Source organism: Mustela lutreola, chromosome 14, assembly GCF_030435805.1.
Source record: "Mustela lutreola isolate mMusLut2 chromosome 14, mMusLut2.pri, whole genome shotgun sequence".
In the NCBI taxonomy this organism is placed as follows: Eukaryota; Metazoa; Chordata; class Mammalia; order Carnivora; family Mustelidae; genus Mustela; species Mustela lutreola.
In genome coordinates this window covers 50725209-50744159 of record NC_081303.1, presented here as the reverse complement: position 1 = coordinate 50744159, position 18951 = coordinate 50725209, and the positions used below count along the sequence as shown (strand labels likewise).

General features: G+C 55.4%; 1 protein-coding gene across 2 annotated transcripts; it reads left to right on the top strand.

The window, feature by feature from the left end:
- Positions 1-631: 631 nt before the first annotated feature.
- Positions 632-18750, top strand: NUAK2 (NUAK family kinase 2). Of its 2 annotated transcripts, none has more exons than XM_059146154.1 (7): positions 632-1029; positions 10161-10281; positions 13048-13199; positions 13508-13573; positions 15379-15498; positions 16082-16214; positions 16601-18750. In XM_059146154.1, exons 1-7 carry the CDS (start codon positions 784-786, stop codon positions 17665-17667), a joined length of 1905 nt encoding a protein of 634 aa, XP_059002137.1. In that variant the 5' UTR covers positions 632-783; the 3' UTR covers positions 17668-18750. The 2 variants fall into 2 exon arrangements, with proteins under 2 accessions (XP_059002137.1, XP_059002138.1); XM_059146155.1 differs by lacking the exon at positions 632-1029 and adding an exon at positions 1185-1396.
- The last annotated feature ends 201 nt before the right edge of the window (positions 18751-18951 follow it).

Genomic DNA, 18951 nt, shown 5'->3' with positions numbered 1-18951 from the left:
TCCTAGAAGCCTTCTTTGATGAAGAGGTAAGAACTTTCCAGAACCACATTTCTGGGATCCAGTTAGGGTTGATCTAACTGAAGACGAGTGAACTCAGAACCCAAGAACATCTCTCCACTAGCTGTCCCGCTACATTGGAGTCTGCCTCCATCCCACTCCATTCCTCCCTTCCTCTTTATGGTCTGAAAGAAGTGGTCAAGTGACTTCGTAGATTTTGGCATGAGAGATGCAAATTAGGATGGAGAAATAATACTTCTAGTACTGTCAGTTGCCCCTCGCTAACAGATCACAGTACAGTAGAAGGACAGACAACAGGTGTCTCTAACCAGGACCGAGTGCCACTCAGAGGCAAGAACAGCAGTTCCAGGGCCGCTCAAAAGTTCTAGACCCCAGTAGTACTCACCAGCCAAGCAGCCTCCGCTGGTGTCTCCTATTCCGCGAAGCCAGACCCTCTGGGGCCCCCCGTGGGGGGGGGGGGGGCTCGTTTGACACCTTCAGCGGACTCGGCGAGGGGAGGAGTCGGGGCCGGAGGCCCGGGTGAGCCAATGCGCGCGGCTCTGGTCACATACAGCCGGCGAGCAGGCCAATGGGCGCGCGGGGGCGTGGCCGGGGGGGGGTAGGGCTCCGAGCGTTTATAACAACTTGGAACGCCGCGACTTGCCGCGCGCAGTTGTGCGGCTGCGGCTTCTCTGCCCGGGTGCGGGTCGTGTACCCCGGACTCTAGCTCTCCCCGCGCCGCCGGCTCCCCCCTGCGCCCCCGTTCGCCTTCGCCTCCCGGCCGCCATGGAGCCGTTGGCTTTTCCCCGGCGCTCCGGCCCCGCTCCTTCGGCCGCCCCCGCCCTGACCGCGGAGCTGGCCCGGCCCCTGACCGACGGGCTCATCAAGTCGCCCAAGCCCCAGATGAAGAAGCAGGCGGTGAAGCGGCACCACCACAAGCACAACTTGCGCCACCGCTACGAGTTCCTCGAGACCCTGGGCAAGGGCACCTACGGGAAGGTGAAGAAGGCGCGGGAGAGCTCGGGGCGCTTGGTAAGTGCGACTCTCTCTCGCGGCGCTGCTGGGCGCGGGGCTTGGCCGCGGACGGTGAGGGCTGCAGGCAGGCTGGGCCGGGGGCTCGCGCGCTCCTCGGTGGAGTGGCCAACAGGCAGCGCACGCGCGCGTGGTGGGGGCCGCGGGGGGATGCGTTGGCCCTGAGAACCCCAGCACTAGCCAGCATACGAGGACTGTCCGGTTAGTGAGGCGGATGGCGGGTGCAGGGTGCAGAGAAGATGCATAGTGTCCTGTCTTGGGACGAGAAGACTCCCTACAGAAGATGAGACTTAAGTTGAATGTTGCTTGAAGCATGCCATCCAAAAGACTGGAATGGAAGAGGAAGTAGAAGGTGCCTGATCTTAGTGTGAGTTTAGTAGATGAGTGTGAGCTGGGATGAATGTGTGAGTTCCAGTTTCTTGACTTAGCTCTTATACTCTGGCAGCCCAGCCTACTGTGGGGAGCTGCGCTGGGGTGGGCTGGGGTGGGCTGGGGTGGAGATGGCCTTGACACTTAGGTCCTTTCCATCTCTAAAACCGACTCCAAGTTTCATTAGGATGAGTGTTTTTATTCTGGGAAATGTGAAACCAGGCTCTGGTGCAAAGTCTACCGTGTCCCAAGATACCTTTGGGTTTGGGACCTTTTCAGAAAGATGTCCAGTCAATGTGGAGGTGGGGGACGTGGGTAGTAGTAGCAATGATAGTAATCGTGATTTGTGAGAGCTTGAGCAATTTATTTTATCTCTATACTCAGTTTCCCCTTCTGTAAAACTGGAAAAAAAAAAAAAAACCCACAAAAACAAAACAAAACAAAACCCCACAACCACCCTTTCAAGCTGTGATGAGGATTGAATGAGGTACAAATGTGAATTTGAATTGATCCCAATACACAGAAGCTGCAGTGAGAACTGATATTTGTATCTGGAAAGGCAAATCCTGAAAGGGTAGCAAGTTTGCCAAGAGTTAGTAAACAAACATGTTTCACATGCATTAAGAATCACCTGGGGTGCTTCTTTTGAAATACTTACTGTCTGGCTCCACATCCAGAGGATTTTATTCCAAAGGTCTAGGATGGGGCCAGGTAACCTGCATTTTTTTTTTTTTAAGATTTTATTTATTTCCTTGACAGAGAGAGCATAAGAGATCACAAGCAGGGGGAGCAGCAGAGGGAGGGGGAGAAGCAGGCTCCTTGCTGAGCCATGTGGAGCTCCATCCCAGGACCCTGGGATTATGACCTGAGCCAAAGGCAGATGCCTAACCGACTGAGACACCCAGACACACACACACACACACACACCACCACCACCACCACCACCACCACCCCCGCCCCTCCCCTTCATGATTGGCATTTTAACAAGCTTTGGGGGGCAGGTGGTCTAGGGACTCCTTTGCAAAATTCTGTCCGGTGCTGGTTATGAGACATGTGTGTGTGTGTGTGTGTGTGTCCATGGTTTACCCTATGAGCTGCGGGAGCAGTCGCCTCTCCAGATTGTTTGCTTTCTCAGTAACTGGTTTGAAATTCAATAAGTCATTTCATTGGTGAAGGAGAGTGGATGCTAGAGAGAAGGAGTGGATTCTGGCCTCATCAATAGGGCCGAGTATGTTTTTTCTGCTAGGGCCTGGCACTGTCCCCAGTCGCCTGCTGCCAGGTTACAGCTATTGGGCAATCCTGTACTTCCTGGCTTTCCTTTCTTTCTCTTTCTCTAAAGTGTGAGGGCCCAGTGAAGCTCCAGGCTTGAGACCCCTGCACTCAGGCTTTGTCAGGGGCTTAGCTACAAAATAGCGTATGTGCTTCTTGTTGGAGGACAGACTGAGTTGGGGGGCTGGGGCGACCCAGAAACTGGGAAACTGAAATTGAAGTTGAGATCCCATCAGAATCTTGACCTGGGTGTGTGTGTGTGTGAGAGAGAGAGAGAGAGAAAGAGAGAGAGAGAGAGATCTCTTTGATTCTGGAATGAGATAAACCAGCTTTCAGTTTTCAAACCTCAGTGACTGTAGGCAGGGATTCCAGCTCTTATTACATCAGAACAGAGAGAATTCAGAAGGTACTCCCCAGCCTCCTGCCTCTCGCTGTGGGCTGCTCTGAACCACCCGGATCCACAGACCACCCTGTGCTTTGGCTGGAAACCTGCTCAGGGTCTCCGTCCTGCTTGGAGAGTAGCTGCCTGTGGGGCTAATGGTTTCTTCTTTCTGAAAAGGACTCCTCTTCCTCACCCCACACCCACTCCTGCCTCTTCACTGTCCTCCCTTAAGAGAGGCTGACCTGGTGCCTCAGGATCTCCTGTGAGGGAGAGGGACATGAGAAGGCCGCTGACATCCCTCCAAATGAGCGGAGGTTGTTGGTGGGGGCTAGAGGCAGAGAAGGGCCTGCTGGGTGACTCCCATTCCGACTCTACCTTTCTAGCATATTTCCCTTTGCCTGCCTGCCTGGATGAGATTAGCAGGGCCCTGATGGGACTGTTCCGAGGGAAGGGAGAGTGGGCAGGACGAATGGCTACTCCAGGAGGGCATCAAAGGAAAAACAAACATTTGCTCTGGATTCCTAGGATCCAAATGACATTTCCTACTGTAACTCTCCCCAGCTCCCCTGACCGCTCCTCTCAGCTTAAGAAAAACACCTGCTGGAGTCCCTGGAATGCTAGAATCCACCAAAGCCCTTGGGATGGTCTACACTGGCTTCTCTCCAGGGGTGCCATGAGCAACATTAGGGGAGTCCGAGTGGACAGTGATCTGGGACGGGGATGCTTCTCTGTCTTATATATGCTGGGCTGCTACGTGGGATGTCAGAACGTTTGAAAATGACCCAGATGATCTGATCCCTTCATTGACAGATGGGGAAACTGAGGCCCAGAGAGAGGATGGGACTTGTCTTGTGGCTCGTTAGTGGCATCCCTGCAACACAGGCTCCTGATTTGAACACCCCAGGCCATGGGTGATCAATTCTGAGTCTCGGACGGGGAGTTGGCCTTGAGCTTAGCCCGGGCTTGCCTCCGTGTGCTTTGTCATTCCAACCCAGAGCACAAGCTGCCTTTCCCAGAGCTCCAGGCAGTGCTGAGGGTGGGAAGAGTCACTGGGAATGAACTCCCTCCCCCACACATGCTGACTCTGATGAGGGATCCCGGATGAGTGAACTACGCGACATTCCTGGTTTTGACCTCGTCGGGAAGGCTGTGGAGCTCAGAGTCAGACCATAAGGGTTCCCGTCCGGACTCTCTTGCTTACTAGCTCTGTGACCTCTTGTGTATCTCTGTTTCCTCCTCTGTCAGTGAAGGATCGGACCATAGAGAGGGCCTTATGATAATTCCCACCTTGTGGGGCTCTCAGAGGATGACAGAAGATGATATCGGTCAAGTGCTCAGCACAGGAACTGACACACATGGTGTTATTATCCCAGCAGGGCTGGCTTGTCTGACTCTAGGCCCAACCCTCTCCTGGGGTACCCCATCCTGGGTCTGTGCTGCCTCAAGCAAGAGAATGGGTTGTGCTGCGCTTCCCTAAGCCAAACCACTTTGGTCTTTGCTTTGTTCAAAGTCCTGGTCTCTCCTTCAGCTCCTGCTCCAGGGAACGGCTCCATCTGGCCAGGAGCCAAAGGCCTCTTCTGTGTGACGCTGCCCTCCCAGGCCCGACTACACCTGCCTGCTCAGCAGCGGGGAGGGAGGCTCCGGCTGCAGGCGACTCTTGTCCTTGGGCTGTGGCCAAACCACACAAGAGGGCTGGGCAGGGAAGCGCCTTGCCCGGCAAGCCGGCAGAGTGGGCAGGAGGGTGGCAAGGAGGGGGAAGGCACAGCCTGGTGCTTAGGGGAGGCAGCTCAGGTCCCCCTCATTCCCAGAGCCCATTCCTGCTCTCTGCCTGGGTCTCTGGCGGGCTTGGTGGGCTGGTGAGCCACCCCCAGACCCCTCCCCACTCTGCCCAGGCTAGCCCAGGCCAGCCTAACCTCTCCTCCGTTATCTAAGTGGGTCATCCTCCAGCTCCTTGCCCCGCCTCCCAGATGGCTGCTGCTCCGTGAAAGGCCGGAGAGGAGTCAAGGATCTTGGCTCCGACTCCTGGTGATAACCATGACCGGAGATGCCCAGCTTGCACCCTGTCTCCTGGGACCTGAAACCAGCCCCTCTAGATCTTCTTTTTCTAAGACCTTTCTGCCGTGGTCTCCTGAGTCCAGATTATTCCTCATCTGAGTTCCTGCAGGAGAGGCAGCATCTAACCAATCGTGCCCCCAACACCCATCTCCCTGGTGTGTTTGTGGACCTCTAAGTGTAATGGGTGCCTGGAGGTGCTGCCCCAAGGCAGGGGCTGAGGCCTTCCCTTCTCTAAGGTGGGAGGCAGGGAGCCCAAGGCAGGGCAAGGCACCTGCAAGGAACTTTGGTCTCCTGATACGGCAGCTTCTGCAGACAACACCCTTCCATCTTGGTTCTACCTTGGTGTGTCATGGAACCTTGGAAGTCAGTGGACCTTTCTGGACATGAGTGATTCTTCCATCTGCAAAAGGGGATGGGGGATTAGTCCTGCTATCTTTGCAAAATGGGCCAGCATCTATAGACTTTTGCCCAGGCAGGTTAACAACGGACATAGCACAGGGCCTCCGAACAAGCTCATTCCAACCAATCTTTGGCCAGCATCCTTCTGGCAGAGTAGCCCGTGACCCACTTCTGAAGAAGCTCAGCAGAAAATGCTGGAGTTTGGAAGGGAGATTAGAGGTCTTGATGTACACATTTGTGAATGGTTCTTTTCTTTCTGGCCTTTGCACAAACCTTTCTGTCTGCCTATAATGCCCTTTATGCCTCTCCCCAGCCTACCCACTCTGGCTTGGCAAACCCTACTCATCCTTCGAGATCTCCTGGAGCCCCTGGGCAGTCAGGGACGTCAACTGTCCTGTTCATCACAGTAGGTTTAATTGCCGGTCCTTCCACGGGACTGAGGGCCTTGGTGCAGGGACGATCCATTTTTTGTCTAAATCTCCAACACCTAGCATAGCACCAGGCACGTAGTAGGTGTTCAGCGGATGTTTGAAGAATAAATGCCCTTTCATTTTTCGGATGAGGACATCAAAACCAGCCACACCAGTTAACCAGATCATTTAAGTGGCTTGTCTCGCGTTGCATGGTTCCATGGGGACAAATAAGAATCAGGTACCTGCGCTCTTGACCCTCACTCTACTGACCTGGCATTCACACTTCTATTATCATGTAATTGTCGTTCCAGGGTGTCCTGCCCCACTGAGTAGGGGGGTCATAAAACCCACCACCTGAACTTGGGTCCTTTTACTTTGGAGAATAAACGGGTTCTTTTTTTTTTTTTTTTTTAATTAGGGTAAGCTTTTTTTTTTTTTTTTTTTTTCAAGATTTTATTTATTTAGGGATAGAGAGTGAGAAAGCGCAAAACTTGAGGGGAGGGAGGGAGGCAGGGAGAGAGAATCTCAGGCAGACTCCCTGATGAGCACAGAGCCCAAGCCGGAGCTCAGTCTCACAACCCAGCCATCATGACCTGAGTCAAAATCCAGGAACTGAGCCACCCAGGTGCCCCTACAGGGGCTCTATTAATAATTATACCAGGATGAACTAGGATTCTCTAGGCTGCGGCCTTCCTACCTCTGGGAGGTCCGTTCAGCTTACTGTTCCCCTCCTCCTTGGCGCTACTTAGGGTATTTTAATTTTAGACAATGTTTGCTCAACTAGCATAGGAGAACAAAGGTCCCTCAAATCAGTCCTGTCACTGAAGCTGGTTTTCCACCCACACCTGGGAAGAAGGACAGAAAATCTTTTTTCTTTTGTTTTTAAAGATTTTATTTATTTATTTGACACAAAGGGCGGGGAGCAGGCTCCCTGCTGAGCAGAGAGCCTGATGCGGGGCTCTATCCCAGGACCCTGAGACCATAACCTGGGCCGAAGGCAGAGGCTCAACCCACTGAGCTGCCCAGGCGCCCCAGGACAAAAAATCTTATCTGGGTAGCCATCCTATCGGTCAGGGGATCAGTCCAATGACTTAGCCAGTAACTACGGATTTGTGATTTGTGCTCACCGGTAAGCAGCTGTTGAGTGCTTTCTGTATGCCGAGCGCCTTCTAGGCGCCAGCTGTTTCTCTGTCTCCTTTACTTGAAGAGACCAGCCAGTAGATGGTGAGGGGCCCATCCTGTGGGGCAGGAATAGATTGGGGAACAGTGACACATCATTCTTCTTGTATGTCACCCCGCTTGGAGGCTAGCAGAGGCCTGATGACAGAACTTGTCACCTTCATAGGAAGTGCCCACCAGCTGTGGTCTCCTAGGACCTCATGTGGGTAACCGGAGGTGGGGAGGATATTGGGCTGGGGGAAGGTCCTTGATCTAGTTCCCTGAGGCCAGAATGGAAGTTTGCAGGAAGGTAGACCGGTTCACTGAGGTTCACTGAGGTTCACTGAGGTTCACTGAGGTTCACTGAGGTTCACTGAGGATTACCAATCCCGTTGAGGAATCCTAGGCCTCCAGAGTTCAAAGAAATGGATCTCAGGGTTCAACATTTGTACTCTCTACTGGCCTGGGGACTCCTAGCATGGCTTAGACCCTCTTTTTGGAACCTCCTTTCTGTTAGGCCTTGTCTTTATGAGACCCCCTCCCCTAAGCCTGTGATGATTCATCTCCTTGCTGTATAGGTTTGTTGTTTCATTATCTAGATATGTGACTTATATATGGTCTTTTTTTTTTTTTTAATACTACCTATTAACACAAGGTTTATGGCTCTTTATTGGAAGAGCTCATAGGACTTTATCTATTGTCTGATTTTTAAAACAAAGAATTCTAGAAAAGAACGGGTCTGTAACATCTCCCCTTCGGTGAAGGAGAATTGAAGCCCCTTCCTCCCCATCCCTGCCTCCCTGTCCCATTCTAAGCTGGAGAGTTTTCTGCTTAGCTCATTGGGGTGGTTTGGAGCAGAAGCGGGGACAGACTGTGAAGAAAGCCCCTGAGGGGCCGCCCCCACCCCCCACCCCCCGTCCCACCCCGCCCCTGCAGCTGCAGCATGGGCCTCTCCAGCATCTTGGGAAGAAGGCTCCATGGTGACAGGTCCCTCCTGCTGCCATTGTCCTCCCTGCCCTGCTCCGGGAGGGCACAGGAGCTGGGCCTCCCCTCTTTCAAGGATGCAGCTCCAGGGGAGGAGCGGGGCGGAGGGCACGCCATCCCTGGCCCGTTGCCGCGGTGACCGGGCCGGCCATTGTGCGCAGCTCCCCTTATGGGATTAAGGCTGTTCCGCATTCTTGTCCGATGGGGAGCACTGCCCTGTCCCCGCGAGCCGGAAGCCATTGTCTGCCTCCAGAGCCCTGTGAAAGGGTGGATTAGAGGCCCCTCCCCTCGAGCTGTGGTCTCCTTTTGAACCTTGAGGGGAGGCCAACCCTCCTGGGACGTGGAATGAGGAGCCGGTTTCCCTCAGTCTGGCCCTTCACATTTGGTCGTAACAGGTCCGTCTCCCCTGAAGAGGAAGTCTTGAATTTACAGTTCGTGTCCTTGGACAGGATCTGCCCGGCCCTGTGGCACCCCAGCCGGCCCCCGCCCATCTCCTCAGGGCACCCCTGAACCCCGCATGTGTAGGGCTGGTCCCCCGCCTCAGAGCCAGAAAGCCCTTCACAGGGCTTGGTTCAGCCTGTGGTTGTGCAGAAAAGACAACCGAGGCTCTGAGAGGGGGTGGGACTTGCTCCCGGGGACTGCGACAGAGCCCGCAGGAGGAGGAACCCCAGGCCTCCTGCCTCTCCCCCAGGCTGGGGAAGGGCCCTTGTCACTCTCTTTCTGTCCCCCTGGCTGCTCAGTGGGACGGGGCAGGGAAAGCAGAGGTTCCTCCGGCTCTAAGAGTTCTGCTTACTGGCCTGGCATCTTGGCACTGCTTTCATTTCCTGTCGCCTCACCCCACCCTTCCTGAACCCACCGCACTTACCAGCCCTTCCCCCCACCATCCTTATATGGTATTTTCACCTTTGCAGAAGAGACAGCAAAGCCCAGGGGACTCTCACTGTCTGGTTGTTTGTTTGTTGCTAGGAGAGGAACATTCCTTACCTAGACTGAAGGGACTGGTATGGGTTTTTTTCATAATTTTTTTGTGGTTAAAAATATACATAATGTATAGTTTACCATTTTCCCCATTTTAAAGGTTCAATTCAGTGACCTATTAGGTACATTCACGATGTCATGCAAACATCCACACCCCCCCATTTGTAAGATCTTTTCATCATCCCACACAGGAGCTCTGTACCCGTGAAACAATAGCTCCACCCCCTCCACCTCCACCACCCCCCACCCTGGGAATCCCTGTTCTACTTTCTGCCCATGCATTTGTCTATTCTGGTTACCTCCTAGATGGAGAATCAGACAGAGGCCCCTGGGTGGCTCAGTGGGTTAAGCTTCTGCCTTCGGCTCAGGTCATGATCCCCGGGGCTTCCTGCTCCACGGGGAGTCTGCTTCTCCCTCTGCCTCTCTCCCTGGTTGCGCTCCCTTTCCCTCTCTCTTGTGCTCTCTCTCTCAAATAAATAAATAAAATCTTTAGGAAAAAAAAAAAGGAGAATCGTCCATCTGTACTTGTGTGTCCAGCTGCTTTCACTTAGCATAATATCTTCAAAGTTCATTCCTGTTTTTGCTGGTTCCTCACTGCACGACCTTGAGCAGGTCACTTAACCTCTCCACGGACCCGTTTCCCCACCTGTCAGTGAGGACCATGAAACTTTCTGGGCCTGCCTCCCCGGGTGGTTGGGAGGGCCAATGCCTTAGTAACGAGGTGACAGATGCTTGCTCAGGGCCCCTGCGTGGCATCAGGAATCCGTGGCATCAGGAATCCGGTCCTGAGCAAAACCAGGCCGACCCTTGTCTTCACGGTGTCATATGGTAGGTTTGCTTTCTAAGTCATAAAGCACTGGCCTTACAGATGCAGGTTGTACCTTCCTTGTTCGTCTGCGGACTCTGAATAAGGTCACCGTCCCATACTCCTTCCTGCTGTGTGGACTTAGCCTAACCCGGTGCTCTCCAGTCTCTCTGTCACCTATCTGGGCGTGGGACAGAGTGGCTGCTTTGGGTGCACGTAGCACCGGCAGATGGCCCGGGGCAGAGCTCCCGGAGTATCCTTGGGGATGCCTTTACCTGCCAGAGCTTTCTCCTCAGGCTCCCGCACTCTCTGTTCCCAGGTGGCCATCAAGTCCATCCGGAAAGACAAAATCAAAGACGAGCAAGACCTCATGCACATTCGGCGAGAGATTGAGATCATGTCATCACTCAACCACCCCCACATCATCGCCATCCATGAAGGTATAGGGGCAGGGCATCGAGGCAGAGTGTGTGGATGCGTACGTGTGTGTAGGAGCAGTCAGGACAGAGAACACAAAGAAGTGAAAAAGACACAGGCTTCAGAGTTGCACAAAAGGTGGATTTGAAACCCAGCTCTAGGACTTTGGGCAACTAATTTAATTAGGCTCTGGGCAGGCCTCTGTTCCTCATTTGTCAAACGGGCCCGTCCCACCTACGTCACAGGGGAGCTGCAAAGATGAAATTAAATGTCACTGAGGATTCAGCTCACGGGAGGAACTCAACGGACTGTAGGCTTTCTTGTTGTCATTGTTGGGGTTTCCATAATGGAACACTACCTCCCCAACCCAGGGAAAGCCCCAGCATCCTGGGGGAGGCTGGGGCGCACACAGACCTGTACCTGTCTCAGGTCCCGACAGCCAGGCCTCCTACAGTCTGCCCCGGACTCTGAATCATTCCTGCCATGGGGCTGGCTCCCACCTTTCCTCATCTTTCTTAGGTTCCTCTTGCTCTGACATCAGTGTCGCCTTCCCACCCCACTGGCTTTGTTCCCTGTGACCCAGACAACAAAGTGAGGAAGAGAGGGTGCCGAGGGAAAGAGGGGGAGCCTACTCCTACCCACACTCGTCTGCTTCCAGCCTTTACATAATATCAGTGAGATGGGAACCAGGGGTATTGGTAGCGCCAGGAGGGAGGGGAAGAGGCCTGTGGCTTTGCCCTCTGTCTGAATATTCCTGGTGGGAAGTAAGGGAGAAGTCTTTCTTGGGTTCTGTCCATAGGAAGACTAAGGGCAAGCCACTGACATGGCCCCATGGCCAGAGCTCCACAAGGAGCCCGGCAAGTGGCTGAGAAGGCTAATTGTAGCTCTTTGTATTTCCCCCAGGGAAGAGTGGGTAGATGACAGAGTGTCGGTTAAGCCAGGTTGAGCTTGGTGATTGGGCAGAGAGAGTAACTTCTCCCCCACACCCATCCCTCCAAGCTACATGTGGGACCTGAGTCTTAAAGCTTAGGATGTGGATTCTCCCGCCCCTCAGATTCCATGATTGTAGGCAGGGGTGTCCCAGTTACTGTGGGACAGGCAGTGCCTCCTCCCCAAACATCCCCAGCCTGCCCCAGTGTTCGGGAGATATGGACTAGGGAGAAGCTCCGGTTTTAGGAAACAAGCAGCTCTCCAGAAGGTACCCTGGCTGGCTCTTCATGGCACTTCATCTGGAGGACCAGAGGAGTAGGTTCTCACTTGGGTAACCCCCAGGAGACAGGGTCACTGTGAGTTGGGACCGCTTGCCCATGTGGGAGAGGGGAAGGGCTCAGTCCTCCTGGCCCTGTGTCCAGGCACCTGGCACCCGGGATTCCTTGGGAAGAAGCCGCCTCTCTCAGCTCCTTCTCCCAGGCTAGACAGCAGCAGCTCTGGGGCTGGATCAGCAGGAGAGACTCCTATGGCAACGTCACGGACACACGTGCTCGGACACACACCCAGCCAGTTTGACGAACCAATCCTTCCCTACGTTTCTAGGCAGCTGGAGCCAGGACAAGCCTGAGAGGCATGTGAGCTGGGATGGGCTCATTGCCAGGAAGTCAAAGGGGCTGAGGGTACCAGATCTCTAGATCAGCCTTCCTTGGTACCATATAGTTTACAAACCACATTCATGTACCTTTATCTCTCCTCGGATCCTGGAGGCAAACGTTATGGTGTTGTTTTCCAAGTTCACGCACGAGGGTACTGTTTATAAATCAGCACTAGGCACTATTTGTCGAGTGCCTGCTGCTATGTCGGACCCCAAGCCTGGCTCAGGAGCCCCGGAGTTCTCACTGACTTCTTTCGATGTCTTCCCCAGCCCTGTGAGCTTATCATTATATCTCTTCAGATGAGCAAATGGGAGGCACACTGGTTAAATAACTTGCCAGGGTTACCCAGCTAGTGAGTGAGGGGGCCAGGATTCAAACCCCAAACCTGAATTCCTACTGGTTTATCTGGACAAGGTTTGCCCACCGTCCCCAGGCACAAAGTAGCAGATTCTGAACCAGAGGACATGACTTGTCATTCTCATCCGTTGATGTCCCTGCCTTCCTGGGAATTTGCAGGCTGGTCTTTTTTTTTTTTTTTTTTTTTTTTTTAAGATTTTATTTTTTTATTTGACAAGTAGATGGAGAGGCAGGCAGAGAGAGAGAGAGAGGGAAGCAGGCTACCTGCTGAGCAGAGAGCCTGATGCGGGGCTCGATCCCAGGACCCTGAGATCATGACCCGAGCCGAAGGCAGCAGCTTAACCCACTGAGCCACCCAGGTGCCCCTTGCAGGCTGGTCTTAAGGATCCTCAAAAGCCTGGGGCGCCTGGTTGACTTAGTTGGTTAAGCATTGCACTCCCTGATTTAGGTTCAGGTCATGATCTCAGGGGCATGGGATCGAGTCCCGTGTCCGTCTCCACGCTCAGCACGGAGTCTGCTTGTCCCTCTCACTCCTCTGCTCCTCGCCTCTCTCTCTCTCTCTCCCTCTCTCAAATAGATAGAGAGATGGAAAGAATCCTCAAAAGCCCGAACTTCCAAAGAGAGGAAGGATAAGCCAGTTCCCTTGGCCTCACCTCGTGGCTCCGGGAAAATGATGGGAGCTTCAGCAGTCCTGTTCCTGCCCTTACTTGCCCCTGCCCCACCCCGCGAGCAGATAGCCCTGCAGAAAGATCCTATCGGCCTTGGGGCAGGGGGAGGAGTATATGACCCCCACTGGGAGCACTGCGCTCTGGAATGGCCTGATGTTCCCACCTTGCTCCGCCGCAGTGTTTGAGAACAGCAGCAAGATTGTGATCGTCATGGAGTATGCCAGCCGGGGCGATCTATATGACTACATCAGCGAGAGGCCTCGGCTCAGCGAGCAGGACGCCCGCCATTTCTTCCGACAGATCGTCTCCGCCGTGCACTACTGCCACCTGGTGAGCTCCACCTGCCAGCTCTCTTCCGAGGGGGTCCCTGGGGCTCTGGGACTGTCCAGGATCCCACAGGGAGACAAACAGAAGCAAAAACTCATCTGGACTTGGGCCCTGGGGAGGTTGGCGTCTCTGGATGTGGCTCCTAGGGGTGGAAGTCTCTGTGATCCATGGTCCTGTGTTCCCACGAGATGGGCATTCCCAACCTACCCATGCTACCCATGCTGGGCCTCACTTTCCAGACTAGGCCTTCATGTCCTCCTGTCCCTCTTGGAGACCTCCCTCTGACTCCCTTTCCTCCCTCCATCTTTCAGAATGGGGTTGTCCACCGGGATCTCAAGCTGGAGAACATCCTCTTAGATGCCAATGGAAATATTAAGGTGAGGCTCTCTTCTTTGTTTCCCGCAGCTCCCTGCCCCACCCCAGCCTTTCTGCCCTGTTTCCTCACCCAAGTGTCTATCTCTAAGTGCACAGAGATTCTAGAAGCTCAGGTTTAGATGGTGGTACCAGTAGGGAACTCAGCCATCATCCTTTCCAGTACCTTGTTTTGTAGATGAAAACCTAAGGCTTCAAGATAAGGGGTGACTTACCCAAGGTCCCATGGCAAGGGAGTGGTTGCATCTGGGCTAGAACCAAGGTCTGCTGATTCCCGGGCCAGTGCTCTTGACGTAACCGACTGATAGGAACCTAGATCTAGGGTCAACTTTTTGCATGCAAGCTGGGGCCTAGCAGGGAGAGAGGGCCACGGCCTGAGTTCTCCCCAGCTGTCTGTGCATGCAAACACACACACACACACACAATCTGCTACCATTTGGTAGCCCTTTGGCACTTTCCTCCATAGACCAAGCACCCCAGCACCGGCATTCTGCCTCCTGCAGCTGCCAAATTCCCACGCCTACATAGTTAAGCTGAGGTCTGAGAGGTGCTGGTGGCATCAGCTCAGAGCTCAGGGCTGGAAGGGGAACATAACCGGGGCTGGCCCCTGCAGGTGCCTGGCCGGGCTCTTGACTCTGCAGTAGGACACTCCTCAGACTCTTCCTGAACCCAACACACAGTCCTTCCCCTTCAATGGCCCTTGAACCCGTGCCCTGAAGTCCCCTGACACTGAGTTTATTCCCCTTACCCAGCCAGTTCCCGGAGCAGGTGGGGCTTTCTTTGATGCTAAGCAGGGGGAGGGGAGCCAGAGCCAGGAAACTCACAGAACCAGACAGGCATGAACTTTCCCATCTCAACCAATCATCTGCCTCTTTATGGGCTTCAAATGGTAACTGCTTGATAAGAGGCCAATAAAGCCATAAACCAGGAGCCAGGGTTTCATAAACAGCCCCTCCCCACCCTGGGCACACATGGCGCTCTGCTGGGGGTGAAGAGGTAGGGAGCAGCAGGCCATTGGCCTCTGCTTCTGTCTGAGGATAGTTGGGGAAAAGGGTCTCTCTGGGGAGTGAGCAGATGGGCTTGGGGCCTCTCAAGCCCTCAGTATCAGACAGCTCAGGGAATCCTGAAAGAAGATTCTTTCCTCTGGGCTCTAACCACAACACTGATCTTTGTTCTGACATCACCATTGCATCTTAGCTATACCAGGTGACCCCAGGTCCCTTCCACTGCCTTCCTGCCCAGCTAGGGGCAGAGATGAGCCCTTTGCTGGGACGGGCTTGCCAACCCTGGCCTGGTAAAGCCTTAATGGTTCTGGCTGGCTTCTGAGGGCCATGGTGTTGGCATGAGAAGGTGATACTCTCCCTACATCTGGTCGACCCCTCCTTCAGTCACTAGTGTTGGTTGAGTCCCATCCGTGGGTCCCGCCTGTGCTGAGAGCTGCAGGAAGGGTGGGGGCAGAAGGTGAGCCCAGGGAAGGTGCCAACACAGTAATGTGAGGAGGCAGACTGATGACCACTGGAAACTGTGGGGCTTTGCGGGAAAAGGAGGTCTTAGGAGGGGTGGGCTTGCCAGTTCAGGAGGATGTTTCTAGGCAGAAGAGGGCATCCCTGGAGTCGGGGGTCCAGCATGAACAAAGGAGCCCGGGGAATAGGGAGGACCCTGGAGCCTCCACACGCCTAGGCATTCCTCACTGATCCAACCTCCTTCGAGGGCCTGGGTTCCCCTGGGACCTGGAGAGGGGCGGGCTGAGAGCTGCAGAACATTCCAGGCCTTGGCATGACCCCTGCCTGTGCTTGACCTGCTCTCGCAGATCGCGGACTTTGGGCTGTCCAACCTCTACCACCATGGCAAGTTCCTGCAGACGTTCTGCGGGAGCCCCCTGTACGCCTCGCCTGAGATCGTCAACGGGAAGCCCTACACGGGCCCCGAGGTGAGTGTCTGCTCTCCGCCCGCAGCCTGCCTCCGCCGCTGACCGGTGCCTCTAGGTCTTCTGAGAGAGGTGGGCTGGTTCTCCAGTTCTTCTCCTCTTCAGAGCACAGACCTCCACCCCCACCTTTCACACACAAAAGTGGGGAAGAGCCAGGTCCTAGCGGGAGCAGCAGAAACTGGGCCAAGAACTGAAGCCTACTGACCCCCCCCACACACACCCCCATCTGGTTTTGTGCCTCCTCACCTTCCTAGTAGCTATTCTCTTTCCTGGCATCCGGGTTCCCTGGAGAGGTGCGCTTTCTCTCTACCACCCCATCCTGCCTGGAAGGGATGACCTCACCATGCTCTCATTTGTGGCCGCCCCTCCTATGGGCAGGCAATGGACAACACCTTTCTTCTTGAACTTTAGTCCCTCTACAACATCCTTACTCCTGGGTCCTAGAGGGAGGTGGTCCTTGGATGCCCCGGCACCCTGGGCTCTCCAGAGGGTACCCCTTTCTTCTCTGGGCTTGCTGGATGCCCTCCAGCCTGTGACATCCAGGCATCCTTGCTGACCCTATTTCTCTCTCTCTCTCCCTCCCTAGGTGGACAGCTGGTCCTTGGGTGTCCTTCTGTACATCCTGGTGCACGGCACCATGCCCTTTGATGGGCAGGACCATAAGACACTGGTGAGACAGATCAGCAATGGGTCCTACCGGGAGCCACCTAAACCTTCCGGTGAGTGACCGGGTATAATCCTCCAGGCCCCTAGGGTCCTTTCCTCATTCCTGAGGCAAGCACCAGCCAGGGGCAAGGAAGGGAAGAGGCCTCCCCCCTACCTGCTGTCTGCTCTCTGCCTCCGGCAGGGTCTGTGACTCGGAGAGAGAAGGGGCACCCCTGCTCTCTGGTGCATAGAGCAAGGCTGAAGAAGGAGCCCTGGTCCTGAGGGGCTGGAGGCTATGGGGAGCCGGATGGGCTGTGGGGTGTGTGGAGCCCAGGTAGGACTGGACACATCTGAATGGGGTGTGCAGTCTCAGCGCAGATCGGGGTGAACCGCTGAGCGGGGTTGCAGGGGGCCCATTCTCGTGGCTGCCAGTCTGAGGCCCCCGTCTTCTGCCTTCCAGATGCCTGTGGCCTGATCCGGTGGCTATTAATGGTGAACCCCACCCGCCGGGCCACCCTGGAGGATGTGGCCAGTCACTGGTGGGTCAACTGGGGCTATGCCACCCATGTTGGGGAGCAGGAGGCTGTGCACGAGGGAGGGCACGGCCCCAGCGACTCCGGCCGGGCCTCCATGGCTGACTGGCTCCGGCGGTCCTCCCGCCCGATCCTGGAGAATGGGGCCAAGGTCTGCAGCTTCTTCAAGCAGCACGCACCTGGAAGCGGGAGCATCGCCCCCGGCCTGGAGCGCCAGCATTCCCTGAAGAAGTCCCGCAGAGAGAATGACATGGCCCAGTCTCTCCAGGGGGACCCGGCGGAGGACCCCGCCCTTCGCCCTGCCAGGGGCAACCTCAAGCTGCCCAAGGGCATTCTCAAGAAGAAACCACTGCCCTCGCTGGAAGGGGCGAGGGAAGAGCCCGAGCCCAGCCCAGGCGCTGCAGACCCCGGCCAGGCTCCCCCCCTGCTCCCCAGGAAGGGCATCCTCAAGAAGTCTCGGCAGCGGGAATCTGGCTACTACTCTTCCCCTGAGCCCAGTGAGTCTGGGGAGCTCCTGGATGCGGGGGATGTGTTCGTGAGTGGGGACTCCAAGGAGCAGAAGCGCCCCCAAACCTCAGGGCTGCCCCTCCATCGCAAAGGCATCCTCAAACACAACGGCAAGTTCTCCTGTGCCACCCTGGAACTCCCAACCCCCAGCACCTTTGGCTCCTTGGATGAACTGGCATCCGCCCCTCGTCCTCTGGCCCGGGCCAGCCGCCCCTCCGGGGCTATGAGTGAGGACAGCATCCTGTCCTCTGAGTCATTCGACCAGCTGGACTTGCCTGAACGGCTCCCTGAGCCCCTGCTGCGGGGCTGCGTGTCTGTGGACAACCTCTTGGGGCTTGAGGAGCCCCCCACAGAGGGCCCTGGCAGCAGGGGCCTGAGGCGCTGGTGGCAGGACCCCCTGGGGGATAGCTGCTTTTCCCTGACTGACTGCCAGGAGGTGACAGAGGCCTACCGCCAGGCCCTGGGGGTCTGCTCAAAACTCAGCTGAGGGGGGGGTGGGGGGTGGGCACTGCCCCGCCCTGGGCAGGTTCTAAAATGCAGCTGGGTGGACCCTGAGGGGGGACTGCAGCATCCCCGGCCTCCCAAGACTAGCCTCCTGGCCAGGAAGGCTGAGGTGGTTTGCAGTCGAGCCCTAGAGAGGGCTGGATGGGAAGTGGGCACATCGGGGGTCCAGGTCCTCAGTCCTGTGGAAAGGAGAAGACAGTAGAGGGGAAGCTGGTAGAGAGAGAAGAGGGGAAGGCCTGAGGTCAGTCCAGGTGGCCCCCTTCCTGTCACACGGCAGAGACACGGATGGCAGGAAAGAGCCCTCTCAGCCCGTCTCCTTCCCCGCACTAAGTTTTGTGCATGGTGACTGCTGGCCAAGGGCGGGGGAGGGAAACTCTTCCCGTGCTGGTCCCATCCTCACCTGCCCCTGAAACTGGAAGGTGGCAGCCCCCATGTGCCCGGGGTTTCCTGGGAATGGTCTCCTAGGGGGGGTGCCCCTCCTTATTTAGCTCTGCAGTAAGAGGCCACAACCTCCGTCTCCTCAAAGGTTCTCTCCCCTTTCCCATCCTCCAAACCCGGCCCAAGCCTCCCGGAGTCGCTGCTAGGAATCTGAAAGACTTGAAAAGGCTCAGGCTGCTGCTATTGGACTTCATCTCACGGGGCCCAGACTCCCCGGGACCCCACCTTGGACCTCGAGGACTCTAACTTCTCTGGCCTCCAAGCTGCTCCTGTTACTGAGAATGGCTCAGGGCTTTCCGGACCCTGGAATGCCCTTATTTATTTTTATGTGTTCAGCTCTCTTGTCTTTGAAAAAACAGCATCTGGCTGTTTTCAATAATGTGAATATTATGTTCTGGGAAAATCCACTGTGACGTCTACGTTTTGTGAACAGGGAGACCTTTCACCATGATTCCCTACTGATCATGGAAGGGGATTGGGTATCAAGCCACGGGTCCCACTGCACGGTGTGGGGCGGGTGGGGGGGGCGTCCCCTGCTCCCTCACTCCACGCCCTGACTCTGTCTACCTGATGCTGCTGCTTCCTCTATGGCCAGAAGGAACCATTCCATTAAAAACCAGAACGATGATTGGAAAATAGCCTCTGTTCTGTTTGGGCAGGTGGTGTGCAAGACCTTGGGCCTCCTCTTAACTAACCCATGCTCTCCTTGGGCTGCCACAGGTGGGAACTGGAGCACCTGCTTCATTTAAAACACACACACACACACACACACACACACAGAACACAACCACCACAAATGCCCAGCTCTTAGTTCCCAGAGGCTCCCATG

Excerpts from the sequence above, each read along its gene's own strand:
- NUAK2 (XM_059146154.1), top strand. The coding sequence starts at position 784 with ATGGAGCCGTTGGCTTTTCCCCGGCGCTCCGGCCCCGCTCCTTCGGCC. Across the intron at positions 1,030-10,160 it reads GGGAGAGCTCGGGGCGCTTG|GTGGCCATCAAGTCCATCCG; the intron begins GTAAGTGCGACT and ends CTCTGTTCCCAG. Across the intron at positions 13,200-13,507 it reads CCGTGCACTACTGCCACCTG|AATGGGGTTGTCCACCGGGA; the intron begins GTGAGCTCCACC and ends TCCATCTTTCAG.